The sequence below is a fragment of the Spodoptera frugiperda genome, chromosome 3 (assembly GCF_023101765.2).
Source record: "Spodoptera frugiperda isolate SF20-4 chromosome 3, AGI-APGP_CSIRO_Sfru_2.0, whole genome shotgun sequence".
In the NCBI taxonomy this organism is placed as follows: domain Eukaryota; kingdom Metazoa; phylum Arthropoda; class Insecta; order Lepidoptera; family Noctuidae; genus Spodoptera; species Spodoptera frugiperda.
Genome location: NC_064214.1, coordinates 8,348,849 through 8,368,634, shown reverse-complemented (window position 1 = coordinate 8,368,634; position 19,786 = coordinate 8,348,849). Strand labels below are relative to the sequence as shown.

Here is a 19,786-nt window from a genome sequence, read left to right as displayed (position 1 = left end):
ACATTTAGGTTAATGACTTTCTAACGGAAATTTTTCCGCCACGCTACTAAATGCAATTAAATGTTTTAATTTACTCCTTTTTTTTCCAAGTTTTATCATTAAATGGTTAAGTCCCTCGCTATTTAAAGCTTATCTGAACAATTAAACTATAGGTACACAAATATATCTATCATTATTTATTATTATTACTAGAGGTGGGCTAATGTATGACGTACGTCGTAATATAGGCCGACTAGCCAATTTTTCGTCGTCATCAGCCGAAAACCTGATAAAAAAGCTCTCCTCCCTCCACATCAAAGGGGCAGTTTTCTATCATCGAAAATTTAGAGGATTATATCTTCGTTATAAATAAACCGAATAAATCGGGAAAGCCAAAAACATTATTCATGTTTTTTTTATAATAACTATCGTGAGACTAAATTAATTAAAAATCACGGTTTACGTCTTCGCTCGCTGCTCATGACGAAGAGTCCCTCTATGACTCGAAATTAGTAGAGCTTTTCTCCATTAATTTGCGTGAGTAAATCGTGATTGTTAGTTAATTTATATTATTCATGCCACGGTATTTTTATTCATGGAAAATTACCATTAAACTAAAATTTAACCAGATCACAAGTCCAAATAATATTTCTAACATTCACATTAAATAAGCAACTTTAAACTTCGCCGAATACTCGGCTTTACCGACTACTTGGTACATCTCTAATTATTATGAACCCTTGAACTTTGGATAAGATAACTGCTCGCTCATAATGAGAGTAGCATTGCAAAAAGGTGCACTGTACTTTAAGCACGGCCTAGACATATTATATCTCTAGGTTCCCACTTAGAAAATGGTGAAGATTGCTGTCGTTGGCGCCGGGGTGAATGGCCTCACATGTGCAGTGAAAATTAAGGAGACGTATAAAGATTTTGATGTAAGTTTCTATTTTTGTGTTATGTTTTTTACTTATGTACTGTTTAAAGTGATAAATCCGGAGCTGCGGACTACCTAGCGGGTTTATCTGGGCTCCGGTGGAACGGGGTGGTTTTTAATCATTAAGAGTCTGACACTCCCTCTCATCCGCCTCACCTAAGGCGAGAGAAGTCATTGATTTTCACCCCTTAAAAAAAGGATTTAAAAATCGGCCTCATTTGTGCAGCCCCGGATCTAGGGGGGGGCAAGCCGGGGCCCATGCCCCGGGCGGCAAATTTAGGGGGCGGCAAAATTCACACTTCACGGACCAGTGGACAACAAAATCATTTATTTAATTTTGACCACGGAATAAATATAGTACCTACAAGTACAGGAATTTCATGGCCATATCAACTTGACCGATACCCTGAGCGCGGAGTGAGACGTGCTGCCCGAACATTTTATTATTCGCTAAGTGCGTAGGCATAGTACATAAGAGAAGAAGTTCGCCGCCTCTACGCGGGTGTCGTGCGATGGATGGTCCTTTACGGGGCGCCTGTTTGGTCAGCTCGACTGTCAGGCGTCTGACGTTGCAGAACGAAAATCTATCGTCTGCAGCGGAAAATGGCCATCCGTAACGCACGAGGATACCGAACGGTGTCCTTTGAGGCGGCAACTCTCCTGGCTCGCTTTCCGCCGTTGGATATCCTGGCGGATATGGACGCGAAGGTCTACGACCAAATCCGTTCCGTCCGTCAAAACGGCAGTGGTAGAGTGCCAGGAGCGGCGTTCGTTAGGCTGAGGCGGCAAGAAAGGCGACACGCGCTCGAGTGGTGGCGTGAGCGGCTACAACAGCCAGAGATCTCACGCAAGCGCGTTGTCGAAGCCATTTTGCCGCATTTCGAAGCCTGGCTGAAAAGAGAGGAGCGCATCTCCTTCAGGCTCACTCAGGTACTGACCGGACATGGCTGCTTCGGCGAGTACCTGAACAAGATTGGGCGAGAGACCACGGCAAATTGCCACCACTGCGGAGGTAACCTGGATTCCGCACAGCACATGCTCGAAGAGTGTCCGGCGTGGGTCTCGGAGCGGCGGGTCCTGGTTACCAAGATCGGGCGAGACCTGTCTCTGCCAGCAGTAGTAGAGGCTATGCTGGCAGATACAGAAAACTGGTGGTGGTGGCCTCCTTTTGTGAGACTGTAATGTCCCAAAAGGAGGCTGCTGAGCGGGATCGTGAGAGGGCCGATCCTGCTCATATAAGGCGTCGAGGTGGCAACAGTCTTGACACCTAATCCCGCCTGCGTCAACTGCAGGTAGACCTTTGGGGTCGCGGGTACCTAGAGTGGGGACTCTAGATGCCCATCTAGCGACCTTAGGGAAGACGGTGGCACAGTGGTCACGTGCAACTTGCACAACGAGGCTAATGGGAGGTACATGTCTCCCTAGGGATGTGCCGTAACAGGCGTTGCACCATAGGGGCTCCGGAGCAGGTCTAGTTAGAGGTCTCGGTGCCCCTTATCGGTGCTGAAGGTGGCCACCGGGGTGGTTTTAGTGAGGTAAAAATCCCGCACTCCCTAGTCTTTCTCCCCAAAAAGCTAGGCGCCTTTTGAAGGTTTCCCCCCGACATCAAAAAAGAAAAAAAAGTACATAAAGTCGATTAGAAATACGCGCCCGGCTCTTGCTCGCCTGCAGGAATCGCAGATCGGGGCAGCACGCGTTTGATTACCGTGAGATGAAGCTATGTTCGAAAACTTCCTCATCGATTTGTCTCCACGACAGTGTTTTGTTTTAAAAACGTGAGTAGTTTGTATGTTTACTATTTAGCACTTGTCGATTGTTACTTTTGCTCTTGTGATGTAAAGGGTGTCCATTCGAAAAACAAACATACAATTCAGTATCCTAATTTACCGTCTGCTAAACGACCTGTACCTCATGGACCAGGAATTTCGATTCCTCCACCTTTTCTTTCCACCATCCAACAGCAATTCATCAGATGAAAGTTCAAACGGAAGAACCGTTGAAGATGAATTCAATCCTGATATAGGTTCACCTCAACAGTTTATCCAGGATGATTTAAATGACTTAGTGAGAGATTTGGGTCTATCAAAGGATGCTGCACAAATTCTAGGATCACGACTGAAAGACAAAAATCTATTGGCTCCAAGAACCACATTTTCGTGGTACAGGCATCGTGAAAAAGAGTTCGCGAAATATTTCTCTCAAGAGGGTTCACTGGTGTTTTGTAATAATATTCCTGAAGTAGTCATGAAACTGGGAGCTGATAATTAAGATTCCACATCATGGAGGTTATTTATTGATTCTTCTAAGAGAAGTCTGAAGGGTGTCTTGTTGTACAATGGTAATACCTATGGTTCGGTGCCTGTCTCAAAGAAACGAACGAGAGTCTTGCTAAATTAAATTAAGTATACAGGGTGACTTTGAATTCGACGTATTCCTCTCGGGAGGTGATAATACAACTAATTTCCTACAAAATTAGCCTAGCGAGGTCCTTGGGCGGAAAGTGGCTAGTTTCTGAGATATTCAACATTTTTGGTTTTGGTAAACAAATCCCGAATTGATTACAAAAACATCAATAAATAAAAAAATACTGGTTGGATTTTAGTTATTTTAGTTTTAATCAGTTGCCAATACATCAGTTATTATTTATAAATACTAATCATGGCACAAATATCATTCGTTTTAAAATAGCAAGTAATTTCCTATCAAATTTTGTTTTGTGTCACTAATTTGGTCGATAGAAAACTGGATTTATTTAAAAAAATATATATGACACTAAGCGTACAAACTATTAGAAAAACTTTCTTGGTTTAGTATCTACCCAGAAACATAAAATTATTTACAACATTCTCAAAGATAAATGAATTAATTGATGATAAGTAGAGTGTAAAGAGAAAAGGGCAATTTCAAAAACATCTTTATTTGCAAAAAAATTTTCAAAGTAACCTTCCCTACGACGAATACATGCCCAAACACGCTTCTTTATCTCTATGACGGTCACTCTTGGACTGAATATGCGTCTAATTTCGTCATTATCTTCAAATATGTTTTGGAGAAGAATTTCGATACACGGCCTATTCTATCCGTATAAACAAGAGACTTTATGTAAAAATCAACCGGCGTTAGGTTCTGGTCACTGTGCATGCCATGTAGTCATGTAGTGGGACCGCCCTGTCAATATATACGTGGGAACCGAAATATCCTACCATTGCCGCACAGTAGATCGATAGTGCTCTGATCAAACTATCACAATATCCATTATTAGCCCCAAAACAGTCAACGAAATCTAAAAAAGCAAAACCAACAGGTCCACGGATACGGTTTTGATTCAAATGTTTGGATAGGTATCATTTATAATGACTTGATTGGGCTCTACTTTTTACCCAATAATTTAAATGGTGAGAATTAAAATTAATTTTTAAGGAATGAGCTAGGATCATTGTTTTAAATATGAATTTAGAAACAAGATTATGAGTTTATTCGAACACGACGATTGTTTAGTGCTCTATCGAACTACTGTGCGTCAGTGGTTGGATACATCGTTTTCAGGCGTTGGATTGACAGGGCGTTCCCACTACATGACTACATGGCATGCACAATGACCAGAACCTAACGCCGGTTGATTTTTACATAAAGTCTCTTGTTTATACGGATGGAATAGGCCGTGTATCGAAATTCTTCTCCAAAACATATTTGATGATAATGACGAAATTAGACGCATATTCAGTCCAAGAGTGACCGTCATAGAGATAAAGAAGCGTGTTTGGGCATGTATTCGTCGTAGGGAAGGTTACTTTGAAAATTTTTTTGCAAATAAAGATGTTTTTGAAATTGCCCTTTTCTCTTTACACTCTACTTATCATCAATTAATTCATTTATCTTTGAGAATGTTGTAAATAATTTTATGTTTCTGGGTAGATACTAAACCAAGAAAGTTTTTCTAATAGTTTGTACGCTTAGTGTCATATATATTTTTTTAAATAAATCCAGTTTTCTATCGACCAAATTAGTGACACAAAACAAAATTTGATAGGAAATTACTTGCTATTTTAAAACGAATGATATTTGTGCCATGATTAGTATTTATAAATAATAACTGATGTATTGGCAACTGATTAAAACTAAAATAACTAAAATCCAACCAGTATTTTTTTTATTTATTGATGTTTTTGTAATCAATTCGGGATATTTTTACCAAAACCAAAAATTTTGAATATCTCAGAAACTAGCCACTTTTCGCCCAAGGACCTCAGGGCTATTTTTGTAGGAAATTAGTTGTATTATCACCTCCCGAGAGGAATACGTCGAATTCAAAGTATAGCGAATATTGTTGGCAACTCTGTGGAGACCTCAAAATAATATCTATGCTTTTGGGTCAGCAGTCTGGATTTACAAAGTATCCATGATTTTTGTGCGAGTGGGACAGTCGAGCACGAAATTTACATTACATTAAGAAAGAATGGCCTTTCAGAGAAAGACTTGTACTGGGACAAAAAAATGTGCACCAACCCAAAGTCAGTTCTTTCACCTCCCCTTCACATAAAGTTAGGATTGATGTAGCAGTTTTGTCAAAGCTTAAAATAAACAAGGTGACTGCTAATACATATGCGACAAATTTCCTGCACTTTCTTAAGCTCAACTTAAAGAAGAACTTTTGTAGGCCCTCAAATTCGAAATTTAAAATCGGATAGATTGTTCTAGAATACAATGACCCAGGATGAATCTGAAGTATGGAGTTCATTCGTAGAAGTCATAGAAGTCATAGACTTACAATTATATGGGTGATAAAGGTGAAAATAAACATAAGTAGGTGGGGCGGCATTTTTCAAATTTTGCCCCGGCAAAAAAAAAATGTAGATCCGGGGCTGTGTGATCCACAAATTGTTGTTTCGGGTCTGTGTGTCATGTGCATGTGAACTTGTATGTTTGTAAACGCACCCACGACACAGGACAAAATCCTAATGAAAAAAAACAAAAAAAAAGTAGGTGGGGGCGGCATTTCTCAAATTTTGCCCCGGGTGAAAAAAAATGTAGATCCGGGGCTGCATTTGTGTATTGGAGAGTTCTATGCCCAGATGTGGTTAGGTATGTTCTATACGTAAATAAAAATTAAGTCGTTCTAGGTGTTCTAACTACGATATACCTATCTAGTCAATGGTGTTTTTTCCAAAAGAATAACGAATAAATACAATCTCTATGTACCTGCAATTCTACATATATTTTCGAGATTATTTTAGTTAGGCACTTATAGTTATTTAAGATAACCCCGATTGCTGATTAGATTGACATAGATGATTCAAATCAAACAAAATTGACAATACGATTCCGATATTTCGTCATTTGTTTTATTTTTATCACAATAACAAAATTTCATTAGCAGGCATGCGTAAAGTTCCATAATGCCTACTAGTCTTCCAATAACACAACAGCTGATCATCCGAAAGCACGCGCGCGCGAAATTTTGTTCACCTTCGGAGCCCCCATTATGCAACACCCGTTAGAGCCATCCTTAGGATGACTGAGGATGGCTATGGTTTTTACAATTCTGGAGTTGGTGCTCATATATTATCGACTCCCTAGTTCTAAAGCACAAATTACAATAAATCACACTATTCTAGGTACTTTACCTATATCATGTTGTTACTAAGTGTTTCGGTTGCAGGTAGTGCTAATTTCTAGTGAGTTCACTCCGAACACTACTGGAGACGGATCAGGAGGACTCTGGTACCCTTTCATATGTGGGGAGACGCCAGACGATCTAGTAAGGTATCTACACAAGCATACTTAAATATTTTTTGCAAAATCAAAAAAGTCAGTACACTTTTTCCGACCTATCAAAGCCGAGAACTTTTACTCGCAGTTGAGTTTTGCATCTTCTGTTTACCAGTATAGTATAGAATAAAATTACCATATTTCATTTTAATTCTCAATTTACTAATTAATAGAATAAAGCAAATGAAACTTCGAGCAAGAGGTCTTGTATTCCCGGGATCGGACAAAGTATTATTAGTTTTTTTTGGATAACTACCCGGTGTACCTAAAGCAATAGCTTACTCATTAACCTATTTGAATTTACAGGAAATGGGGTAGCGAAACGTACAAGTACTTGCATGAACTATACCGGTCGGGTGGACATGGGGTCTCGTTACTACCAGTGTACAGTCTGTACCGAACTAAGGAGAAGTTCTGCAAGCCGACCTGGTCGGACATAGTGTATGGGTACCAAGTGCTGGATGAGCAACTGTTGAAGGACTGCAGTCAGCTGTTCTCTGCTGAATATGGGTGAGTAGGTGTTTTTATTTATTGGTTACCTATTGAAATTCTGTAACAGAACTAAATATTATACATCATTGACCTACTTATCCCTACCTGCTGGTAAACTAGCAGTTTTGCAGACAACTGCTAGTTTCTGCAGCTCGTAAACAACATTTCTGGTATATTTTTAAAGGAATCTGTAAGAAAGGCGGGTAATTTTCAGAGAGATTCTGATTTGGTTCATATTCCACAACTGAACTTTGGAAAAAACTTTTAAAATCGGACGGGGAACCGATGCAAGTGCTAAGAGAAAATCTCTGTAGCCGAACTTTGTAACTCGCTCAAGTTACAAAGTTAGGCTACAGACATTTTGGACTCGCATCTCGAACTGTTTACAGATCAATCAATCAAAACGATTTTTTTCACTTATTACAGGGCGGGCCACACATTCCTAACATTCGTAATACCAGCACCAAAATTCCTGGCATACCTCCAGGAAAGGTTCGAGCGAGCTAATGGCAAGCTAGTGCGAGCTAAGATCACATCACTGCAGGATCCCATACTAGAACCTTATGATGTGGTGGTGAACTGCACCGGATTGGGCGCTCGCTGGCTTGTTCCTGATGATACCGTGGTTCCTGTTAGGGGGCAGATTACTAAGGTGAGGTAGTTAAGATTTTTTTTCCTTTACAAAGATTTTTTATGGAACAACCCGGTAAACGAGCAGACGTATTCAAAGTCAAAGTCAAAATCATTTATTTCAAATAGACCAGGAAGGCACTTTTGAACGTCAAAGCAAATATAATAATATCAATAACGTCTATCTGTCGGTCAGTCCTCTAGTGAAGCTATTTGCTCGTTCCAAAGTGTAGATTCCTATGGAGAAGAACGAGCAAGAAACTCCATAGGTTACTCTTTTTCAATCAGATTTACAATACAATTCTTGGTTACATTGTTTCGATTACTTCAACTATGTGAGAACAATGTAAAACTACTACTATTACCTGATGGTAAGCAATCGCCGCCGCCCATGGGCGCTTGAAACACCAGAGGCGTTACAAGTGCGTTGCCGGCCGTTTGGGGATTAGGAATTTAACGGTTGTTGGGGAATCGGGGATTGGGAAGATTGGGAAGGGGGGAATTGGGTCTCCGGTAACCTCACTCACACAACGCAAGCGTTGTTTCACGTCGGTTTTCGGTAAGGCCGTGGTATCACTCCGATCGAGCCCAATCGTGCCGAAGCATGGCTCTCGCTCACTTAAAGTACAAAGATACAGAGTGTATTTCTCTATCTTTTTGTTTGTAAGTATTTGTGTTGGAACACCTAAAAAAGGAACTCAATGTACCTTATGTACCTATAAATTGGTCGGTGCTTTTTTAAAATAACATCTAAATATCACACTTATTATTTTAAACAGTGTCAGAGACCTCTAACTACGCATGCTCCTTTGCAGTGAAAACTGGTTAATTGATAAGAATATTTACATTTATACTTAGTGTACACAAATAATCCAGTGTTTACCAGTACAAACTAGTTATAAGTGAACAGTTTTCGTGAATAACATCGTTTACTAAACAAAAACGTAATTAATTATTATGTTATCGGCTTACTCACGTAACTGTTTGATGAGGAACTCAACTAGTTTCAAGCCATGCTAGACATACTAAATTAACCATCTAACTTTCGTCAGACATACTAAATTAATTATTAGATAATTAAATTAGTATGTCTGGCGAAAGTTATAATAAAAACTGTGGAATGAGCTGTCGTCGGCAGTATTTCCGAACCGATACGACCTTAAAGAAAAAAGCATACTCCTTTTTAAAAAGGCCGGCAACGCACCTATGACACCTCTGGTGTTGCGTGTGTCCTTGGGCGGGGCTGATTGCTTACCATCAGGTGACTCGTTTGATCGTTTGCCTCCTATTCCATAAAAAAAGTTATTATTTTATAACTGATAGTACCTAATACTTATTAAACGTGCAGGTGAAGGCTCCGTGGATGAACCTGGTCGTTATTGACGAGGAGGGCGACAACTACATCATACCCAAGTAAGTTTATACGCAATAAGAGCACCATCAACTTATCAGGGACTATCTTACTGCTACTACCATAGCAATGGTAGCACGACAGAGCCATTAGACCACCACAGATGGGGCCCAGTAGGGCTGATGCCTGATCTGGAGCTGCGAATTACCTAGCGGGTTTACCGGGGCTCCGAATCAAAAAGCAGGAGTAGGAACGGGCACCACATATGGGGCCCAGTAAGGCTGATGCCTGATCCGGAACTCCCTAGCGGATTTACCGGGGCTCCGGATCGAAAAGCAGGAGTAGGAACGGGGTGGTTTTTAGTCAGTAAGAGTCTGATACTCTCTCTCGCCTCCCCCAAGGCGAGAGAAGTTATTACATAATTTTCCCCCTAAAACAACCAAAGTCGCTCCATTCATCCATCATTTCATCCAATTTCTTCAACAATTAGACGCGTGATCTTTAATAGCATCAGTCTCACTTATGAGCACTCCATTAAAAGAGTTATTTTTAAGATTCACTTTAATATTTCCAGTTCAGAAACATGTGTGCTGGGCGGCACCCACCAGAGCGACTACAACACAGACGTCTGCGCAGCCGACACTGACTTCATCATGGACGGGTGCAAGAAGATGATGCCTGGGTTTGAAGTAAGATCATTTTTGTACTGTTTGTAGGAGATTTTTTTTCTACATTTAATGGGTCGACGTTTGGCCGCTATCTCGCCTTATGGTAAGTGATGATGCGGCCTACGATGGAGCACATCTGATAAGCAACCTATTCACTCGGGCTTTGAAGACACCCACGTTATACCCATCAGGAAACCCAGACTTCGGCAAGGTGTTCCACTCCCTAGCAGTTCGCACAATGAAGCTTTTTCGCACAATGAAGCGAAATTTACAAATGCCATAATGTGCACCTTTGCCTAACCTTTAAGGGATTAAAGGCGTGTCGATACGATGACAAATTATTTACAAAGTTCTGTCACCCACTCTAGAAGGTAAATCAATTTTTAATGGGATGTGAGGGAAACTCCTCTCACTAGAGGAGACACAAGTGCATTGCGGCGTTTTAAGATGGATTTTTTTTTATATTATATTTTTTTGCGTAATATTAGAAAACGGTTGCACCAAATGATAGTACCTTTACCGTGTAATCAGATTTTAAGAAATGAAGAGTTGCAGTGGTTTGAAATATGAAGTGGGCGTATCTCATTGAAAATTTTCGAACTTATATACTGCTGAAATAGCACTTTTGCTTCGCTGCCAAAGCAAACAACTGATTGTTTCTTACAACATCTTGAGGTCAGGTATTAATTTAGGTATATCTTTTTCCAGAAAGCTGAAATAGTGAAACACTGGGTTGGACTGAGACCAGCGAGACGTTCCATCAGACTGGAGCCCGAGGAGAGGAATGGAAAGCTCATCATACATAATTATGGACATGGTAAGTACAAACAACATATTTTTAACTTTGATACAGAGTGATATGGTTGAAAATCGGTTGAAGAGTTTTATAAGAATGGAACAAAATACTTACAAGCTATCTCCTAAATAGCGATGTGAGAAGGACGATGAAACTGTTAGTTAATATATAATGTGTATACCACATAATGGGGTAAGTAGAGAGAGATAAATAAATATAATACCTGTCATATAATACATCAGGTGTGTATAGGTGTCTTTGAGTTGTCTTTTATCCCCAAAAAGCTAGGCGCCCTTTGAAGGTTTCCCCATGTCATAAAAAAAGGTATCTTTGAGTTAGTTCTAAATATGGTCACAGATGGCGTGTTGGTTGCCATCTTTCTTTCATCGGATTTTTTACCATTGTCAATTATTGTTCTATGTTTTTCAAATAAAAGTGTTTTTTAAAAAAGTCTTATTTAATTATATTGCAAAAGTCCAATACTCGATTAAGACTAAAGATGAGTTGGAAATAACTATTTTTACTACTTAATTTCCAGGTGGAAGCGGCTTCACTCTATTCTGGGGCTGTGGCAACGAAGTATTGAACATATTACAAAAACATTTGGACAAAAACGAACGAAAACAAATACTTTCAAAACTTTAATGAAAACCAATATAAGTATATCAAAATAACATATAAAATAGTAATAGTAACATTGTAATATATTAAATAAAAGTGTATGTATATAAGAATAAAACTTACTTAAGTATTTTATTTTCTTTAAATTGCAGCAATTGTTCCCTTTTGGTTTAAAACATTTTTAATCTTAGTAGACTTGTATACCATTTTGGAGTGAGTGTCCTTCTTTTGAGCATATAGATACAAAACATGTGTAGTTACTGCCGTACTCAGAAACATTTAATGATTACTAAACGATTAAAGATTTTGTTCCGAAAACAATTGCTAATGACTGGGTTAAGTAACCATGAAATGACTCTGAGTACGGCAGTTAATGTGACGTTTATAGACTACATTCGAAACATCGTTTTTTAATTTTTTACTAATTTAATATCATTAATAATTATTATGTTAACGGCTTACTCACGTAACTGTTTGACGAGGAACTCGACTAGTTTCAAGCCATGCTAGAGGCTCATATTCATGAGTAGCATTCCGCGACACGACGCGGCGACTGTCACACTGCTACTACAGTAGCAGTATAACATAATGATTAATTTAGTATGTCTCACGAAAGTTATAGTAAAATTCTTGGGCTAATATCATAATAAAATATCCCATATTGTCCCCTCCACACAATATTCCATTAAAATTTTAACGATAGAAAAGAAAACACAATGAAATTGTATCTTTTGTTTCTTTAAAATAAACAGATTAACAAATCTATACAAAATTCAGATTCATTACCAATACTTGGCGTATTGGTATAACAATACAACGCAAAATAGACCTTACTTAACAGTTAACAGGGTGTATAGTTCTTTGCCTAAGGTCAAGTATGGTGTTGGTATAAAAGTAAAATTTCGGTTTATGGACCAAACTGTTATTTTTTGCAAGAGATGGTGTCATACAAATCTGTTCTCCTCTGCGATCTGATTGGGATCTGACTTCTTACTGCCTCTAGCGGTTCCATATCTAGAAAGAAATTGTTATTATTAGACAAAAATAGGAAAACCTTCGCTTTTAGGTCATTACTTTGATTATTTTTTAATTTAGGATACGAAACTCAAAAATATAATAGTGTTTCACCCAAGGCTTTGCTAAAACCATGTTGTCAAAACTACAACAAATTATACACCTGATAACTCTTCAAGAATTATAACTATCTATTGGTAAAAAATAAATTCAGATCATACAGATGGACAGAAGCGAAAGAAAACCTCGTTTTACAAGTTTCATCCATCGCATATTATAAGTGGGTTTGTATGTACATTCGTCACTCATCACGCCAAAATGGTTGAAGGGGTCGGGATGAAATTTTGAACACCGGTAGATAGATAAGCTATTTTTATCCTACGGGAACACGGATGAAGCCGCCGGCAGTTTATAATATTATCCAAGTATATAAAAGAAGATAACTCACCAATAGTACCAACAAGCTGTCCAGGCTTCTCATCCAGCTGAGCAACGACAGCACCCCAAGGGTTGATGATCATGCTGTGTCCCCAGGCCACGTAGTCCGCGCAGGCGTCGCGGGCCGGTGACACTAGCGCCACCCACAGCTGCAGGTCGTTGGCCCGCGACCGGCCCAGCAGCTCCCAGTGCTTCGGACCCGTCGTCATGTTGAACGCGCCCGGGTATATCAGCATGCTGCAACCTGGATATGTTCCATTCATGTTAAGTAACCTTTGTTCATGCAAAAGTAGTCTCTATATGTATATTGGAAATAAGGTCTATAATGGAGTGGGTGAGAGAGGACCTGTACGAGTATACTCTTTAAATTCAAACGTGCTTGTCGTCAGGACAAGTAAACTGAACTCCGTTTGTGAGTATTTTTAAAATCACTACAGAATGAACTTGCGTGATTTTATTAAAACGTCATTTTATTTTACTGTGTATGGGCTTTAAAGGAGACTGTGACTTCTGAGTTAGTTTCGGTGTTTCTTCTCAGAGCAGTAGCAGTTAGATATAACATGCGAGCTAAAATAATTGTAACGTTTAAAAATGCTATTGTTTAATGTCATTTTAATTATCACAAAATGTTCGACATTAAGAGTTCAATTTCGAGTGCATTGTCGGATAGGCTCCAAATCTTTCACATTTAAAGGCCTTGGGCAACAGAGGCAAGATAGAAAAATCGGAGCGAGAAACGTATTTCAAATATTTTATCTGCCATGCTAATTGCGCATCAAACAACATAGTAATAAAGACTATTTTCCCACTTACCTTCTTTAGCCATAAGCTGTGCCATTTCAAAGAAGCGCAGGTCGTAGCAGATACCGAGGCCTATCTTGACGCCGTAGCACTCGAACGTGGTGATACAGTCGCCGGCGGTCAGCACGTCCGACTCTTTGAACCTTATCTTGCCGGGAATGTCTATGTCGAATAGGTGGACCTGGAAAATAAATATTTCTATTGCAACATGGACCTAGAAAAATGTATTATTTTATTACAACAAAAAAAAATTACTCATATGTCGATGTCGCCGCGTCTGCGTACTCTGCTCATGATGAAGAGTCCCTCTGTGACTCGAAACTAGTAGAGGTTTTCGCCATTAATTTACGTGAGTAAACCATGATTTTTAGATAATTTTAAGACCTACTACTCAAGATAGTTATTATATAAAAAAAAAACATCAAATGTTCACCACGGCCCACAACTGGACCGTGCCCCTACTGGATTGGGAGGAATGCTCTACATAAGATGGGTTTGCTACAATCCCTACGTTTGGTAGGCAAGTTGGAGGTCGCAGTTTAAAACGGCAAGGGCTAACTACTGTCCAATCTGTCTATAAGGTGTAGGTCCTTTGTGGGCTCTTATATCACACATGGGAAAAGGTTTACCTCTTCCAGAGCCTTGCTTTTTTTTCTTCTGCCACTACAAGGTACAAAAATTAAGTAACTTTATTTTTTTAACAATATTAACTTTATGACAAAGTGTTTAGGCTGTGGACAAGCAGGTTTAACGTACCTTCCTGTGTTGCGCGATGAGGTTCCCGGCGGAGTCCCAGACGGTGCAGGTGTTGTAGAACTTGTCGCCGCAGCGCTCGGGCAGCGTGCCGCCCACCACGTACACGCCCGCCTCCTGCGCCGCGCGCTTCAACGCCGTGCACGACTCACCGTCCGGTACCTTCTCCGCATATTCTTTAAAGTACTCTGAAGGCAAGGCAATAGGGTATTATCCTTTTTTTTTTTTTGAGGGTGGAAAATCATCCAATGACTTCTCCCGCCTTGGGCGAGGCGAGAGGGAGTGTCAGACTCTTACTGACTAAAAACCACCCCGTTCCTACTCCTGCCCGTCGAGCCGGAGCCCCGGTAAACCCGCTAGGTAGTCCGTAGCTCCGGATTAGGCATCAGCCCTACTGGGCCCCATCTGTGGTGGTCTGATGGCTCTTTGAGGCGCGCGCAGAACGCGACGCGCCGCACGCACGGGTCTGGTTCTGGTCGGGCGGCGAGCTACCCTTGCTCACCGTCCGCAGACCCGCACTTACGGTGGCCGGAGATCGTCGCGCGATCCCCGACGCCCGGAGTGTCTCTCGCGACGGCTGGGGCGTGAGGAGGTTCATTCTCTCACGCGCCCCGCCTCCTCCTTAGCTAGCATGACTGCTTCGCAGAAGGAGGAGACGGCATCCCAGTCCCCCTCGCTCCGCACCATGGCTTGTATCAGTGCCGGACGCGAGAGGGCGCCGTCGCCGACCACATCCCTGAGGACACGGCGGTGCTCAGCCCACGCAGGGTAGACCGCAAGCGTATGTTCCACCGTGTCCTCCGGGCGGTCTTCGCAGTGATGACACCCGGGCGTTTCCTCCCGCCCAATCAGAAACAGGAACTTACCGAAGCCTCCATGTCCGGTAAGCACCTGCGTCAGGCGGTAGGTGAGGACGCCGTGGCGCCTCTCTAGCCACTCCTCAAAGAGGGGACTTACCGCTGCAATAACAGCGAGCCCAGCCCTTGGTTGCGACAGTCGCTGCTGCCATTCCGCCATGAGATCGCGCCGGAGCTCATCCCGCCACGCATTAATCTGGCGCGGCAGTGGAGTTTCGCCCCGGCGACGCGCGTCGGCGCGCAAGCTAAAGTCGCGCGCGAGCACCTTCGCCTCCAAATCCCACGGCGGGAGTCCGGCAAGGAGGTTAGCCGCCTCTCCGGAGATCGTGCGATATCCGCGGATCACTCGAATGGCCATGACCCTCTGGGACGTGAGCAGCGCCCGAGCTGGCCGCCGCATCAGGTTCGGCGCCCACACAGGGGCTCCGTAGAGGGCCATGGACCGCACGATCCCCGCGTACAACCTCCGGCAGGAGAGGGTATTATCCTACTAGTCAAATTCAATACTTTTATCGAAATGTCAAAAACGTTACTTTTCTATGAATTTTGTATGACATTGCAAATTATGACGTCATAATTTTTTTGCGTCAAATAGCATACTTATTACGCAAAAAATAGCAAGAAAAATTATATAAATAAGTATATCGTCAAATTAATGAATGAAAATACGATTATTTTGGGATATTTTATTATATTGAAATATCAAAATAATTTATTTTTGACCTAGGAAACTACCCAATTATACTTTATTAACCCGTTGTCTGTCGGAACGCAGATCTTCGCGACACATAATGTGTTTTCTATTGTGTCTCATATACCGACAGACAAGTGGTTAAATCTTAAATATTTATTCATAATATAATAATACTCCCCGATATAAGTACAAAAATTGGCTATTACTAATATATATATTTATTTTTTCTTTTAAACACGTTGCCCCACACTAGGATTTTCTCCTGTGTCGTGGGTCCGTTTACAAACATACAACTTCACGTACACATCACTCTCAGAGCCAGAACAAAAATTTGTGGATCACACAGAGTTGCTCCGCGCGGAATTTGAACCCGCGACACGTTGCGCAGCAGCCAGTTGCCCAGTCACCGCCCCAACCGTGCAGTCTTGGTCAATTATACTCTAGAGTAAAATTAACAATTTGTGACAGATGGAAATAGACTTTCTTTCTCGTTCTTTTCCAAAGGACTGACCGACCGCTACCTGACAGTTTACTGTTTGCGACGATGGGCTTTTTTTAAAACAAGCCCCAAAACCTCTGCAGCTATTGTAAGCCGGAATCTACAGTACATACAACCATGAAAACACCGAAGTCCGGCGCATCCTAGGGACATGTTAACAGTCTTGGATCCCATAATGAAATAAATCATAAGAAATAAAATTAGAGGAGAAGGAAAAACGACAATTTCCACTGTCTTTGGTGAATCTTAAAGCAGGAGGCAGAATGACTTAAGCTTAAAGGCACAAAAAGAGACTGCACAACTGGGTGTAGCTAAAGCACCACGAAAATTAGTCTTAAAACTATAACTATGTGAGAGTTGTTACACTTACTTCCAGTAATAGATCTGGACAAGGGGCATATTTTCTCTGTTAAAATAATGTTTTTTTTTTCTCAACATCTTATAAGTAACTGGTGCATTAAAATGTGGGCTTGTTCTCCATTAGAGTGGAATAGGGAATAGGAGTGATACCAGTGAGTTACAGGTACTTTTTTTAACACGTTAATTGCCACGTAGGTCACCGGTGACCTATGTTAGTGGAGGATTTGCCTTCAACAGTTTTCTGATGGCAGTTAAAGGCTTAATTATCATAAAACTTACTAGTGCCATAAGGTGCATTGAAGAACTCCGGCAGTGCGACAAGATGGGCCCCGCTGGCTTTGGCCATGTGTATCTGTTTCACTGCTTCTGTCACATTGTGGTGCTTGTCCATGCCCACTGCCAACTGGACAAGCACTACTTTTAAACCTGGAACGTAAATATCTTGTCTATGTCTTGTCCAGACAACAGCACATTAAGCTACCCTCAAGTCTTTATACAATTTCTAGCTTTATTACAAAAGCTTAAAGTTGATAATCTATTGAACATAGTTTGTTTGAAGTAGCTTAATGTGCATAAATGTTAGAATACAAACAAAAGTATATTTTATTCTAAAGAAAACCAAGGTCCAAATTATGTACTTGAAAACTAAAAATGACTTCTATTAAATACTCAGCAGTTCCTAATTAATCTACTTTATAACAATAGACTAGAAAAATATGTATGAATAAGTATTATACTTATTAAACTAATCATATTTTCAAGCTACAACATAACATTACATAGTTAATTGAAGTCTAAAAAATGGCCTAGAAACATACATAGGAAGATTAAAGAGAAATAAAACATTTACATGATAAAACCTTTATACAACAACAATATTGAGAATAGAATTGAGCAATAATAGACTTGTACAAATATTTTTTGGCTGAAGATACCAGAGGTACTGAAACTGAAAAAGATATATTAGTCTGTGTTATTAAGAACTAAACACATAACAATTTTATTATATTTATATTATAGCTTTAGTGAGACATACTGAATTAATTATTATGTTTTTTGGCATCCTTACATAATTATTTGATGAAGAACTCAACTAGTTTCAAGTGGTTCCAGTTCAATGTGACAGTCGCCGCTTCGTATGTCGCCGAATGCTGCTCATGAATATGAGCCTTTAGCATGGCTTAAAAGTAGTTGTGTTCCTCATCAAATAATTGTGTGAGTAAGCCGAAAAACGACTATGTTTAATGCATATTTTATAAAATAATAAAGAGTTTTTTGTGCCACTCTGCTTTCTATACTGATAAGGAGCTAAGTGCTTGTTTGCATAATAGATTACACATATTATAACACTTTAAAGGCATTATCTAACTATACCCTATGCGCCGTAACAAGGTGCGGCTGACAGATTCAGTAACGTTTCGTATCACTCTTGAAAGTTGCTGCGATTTAAAAATTATGCCTTACTATTTTAACTGTATCACATTCCTATTATGTTAAATCATTCAGAAGTGTAGTTAATTAAATTAAAACCAACCGGAATGTTCTAGTCTTTAAATAAAATCTAATGAAATGAAAAATAAAGTAAAGAGTTATGCGTATAACGTAAAGCCATAGTCGTGTTTAGTGATGGGATGTACTGCTACGATGGATAGGCAGTCGATGTTTTTTTTAGAATAAAAAACGTCGTTCAATTATCACTCTTAAAAAACCTTTAATTATGTGGGTAAATCTACTGTAGACGCGGCTCCTCTGCCCGAACCACAGTGACTTTATCTGAGCACAAATATGTAGTAGACATTTCCGGCGCCTTTGATAATGCGTGGTGGTACTTAATCTGAAAGATCGTGGTTGCTTTAGTAACATATACAAACTAATATATACTTATATTCTTCACGGTTCTGTAAAACTGAAACCCTGAAACACCTCAGGGCTCGGTCATAAAATATTTATTTTGACAAGTATATACACGTAGTTAGACTGCACAACTAAATAACACACACATTTAATAAAAAAATTAAAGAGAATTAAATGTATGCTGCGAGTATCGATAGCGATAAAAAAAGATTTTTCTAATGTCCATCCCTAAAGAGAGATGTCAACGTCATACTGGCATCTGTCAGCCGCACCTTGTTATAGCGCACAGGGTATAGTGTATTTTGAAGTGTGTGAGTATACTGTAAATGCACCCATTACACACATTGTTCAAAGCAAAAATATCTTTAGCACAAAGTTTTAAAGTTTCTTTTCCTGTGAATGTTTATTGAAAGGTTATCATGGCCTTATGATAATGGAAAGGAACTTCAAAATTTTAAGCCAAAACTTCATTAAATTCACAACATTCGTTTGACTGAGGATTCACTGAGAATACTGAGTTATCGGTCTATAATTTACTTGCAGCCAAAATTGGAAAACATAGTAGTTAGTTAACCTAACTTTCTATGAAGGAACGAGTTAGTAGAAATAGGAGTAGAAATGTCTACAAGAAAGTTTAAGAATTAACTGGGATACTGTACCACCAACGCCAACATTAATGACAGGTTTCTCTAAAAACCGAGGATGCACGGCATCGGTAGTAGAAGTAGATGGAGACGCGGACATATTCACAGTTTGCACGTAATAACTTCTAACTATACTATCAGTTGTTTACCTCTTTTGAGCATGATTCGTGTCACACAACTGAGATATTAACAATCCGATCTTAGTGTATGTGTATTCTTCGTATTATCAATGAAATAACACGGTATCAGTTATCAAGAAGTCAAAGTTACTTGACAGATTTAAGTTTATTTTGGATTTTTTGACATTACAATCAGCTGATGTGACGTGCGAAGCATTCCAAACTACGCATTGATACTCGGTACTTTTTACAATAATGAATAAAACAAATAAATGAACTCTATGCACATAATTTGTTTAAATGAATTAATTTTCTTCTAATTTTTATTCATTGAATTTCATTTTAATCGTAGAATTGCTCACTGGGTGGATATAACTGGCGAACATTGGGCCAAAGTATATGGGAACATTGGGCACAATGTCCAGACCTCAAAATATTATTGTTTGGCCTCATTCTACACAAACTTGAGTTGAGGGGCAAGTCAAAACTATAACTGAATAAAAAAACGGA

The 19,786-nt window shown here is 39.9% G+C and overlaps 2 protein-coding genes across 4 annotated transcripts; one reads left to right on the top strand and one right to left on the bottom strand.

Annotated features, from left to right (window-relative positions):
• Positions 1-746: 746 nt before the first annotated feature.
• On the top strand, positions 747-11,373 carry LOC118274305 (D-amino-acid oxidase). The gene is made up of 8 exons (XM_050707825.1): positions 747-917; positions 6,576-6,679; positions 6,992-7,195; positions 7,604-7,829; positions 9,156-9,220; positions 9,733-9,847; positions 10,535-10,643; positions 11,161-11,373. The coding sequence occupies exons 1-8, from the start codon at positions 834-836 to the stop codon at positions 11,265-11,267; spliced, it is 1,014 nt and encodes a 337-aa protein (XP_050563782.1). The 5' UTR covers positions 747-833; the 3' UTR covers positions 11,268-11,373.
• On the bottom strand, positions 11,251-19,471 carry LOC118274306 (omega-amidase NIT2). 3 transcript variants are annotated; one of them, XM_035591767.2, is made up of 7 exons: positions 19,307-19,462; positions 17,510-17,608; positions 16,939-17,085; positions 14,253-14,437; positions 13,509-13,677; positions 12,706-12,939; positions 11,961-12,257 (listed from the first exon to the last, which is right to left on the bottom strand). In XM_035591767.2, exons 1-7 carry the CDS (start codon positions 19,317-19,319, stop codon positions 12,166-12,168), a joined length of 939 nt encoding a protein of 312 aa, XP_035447660.2. In that variant the 5' UTR covers positions 19,320-19,462; the 3' UTR covers positions 11,961-12,165. The 3 variants fall into 3 exon arrangements, with proteins under 3 accessions (XP_035447662.2, XP_035447661.2, XP_035447660.2); XM_035591769.2 differs by lacking the exon at positions 17,510-17,608 and having other exon boundaries at positions 11,251-12,257; positions 19,307-19,471; XM_035591768.2 differs by lacking the exon at positions 17,510-17,608 and having other exon boundaries at positions 11,251-12,257; positions 19,173-19,444.
• Positions 19,472-19,786: the final 315 nt, after the last annotated feature.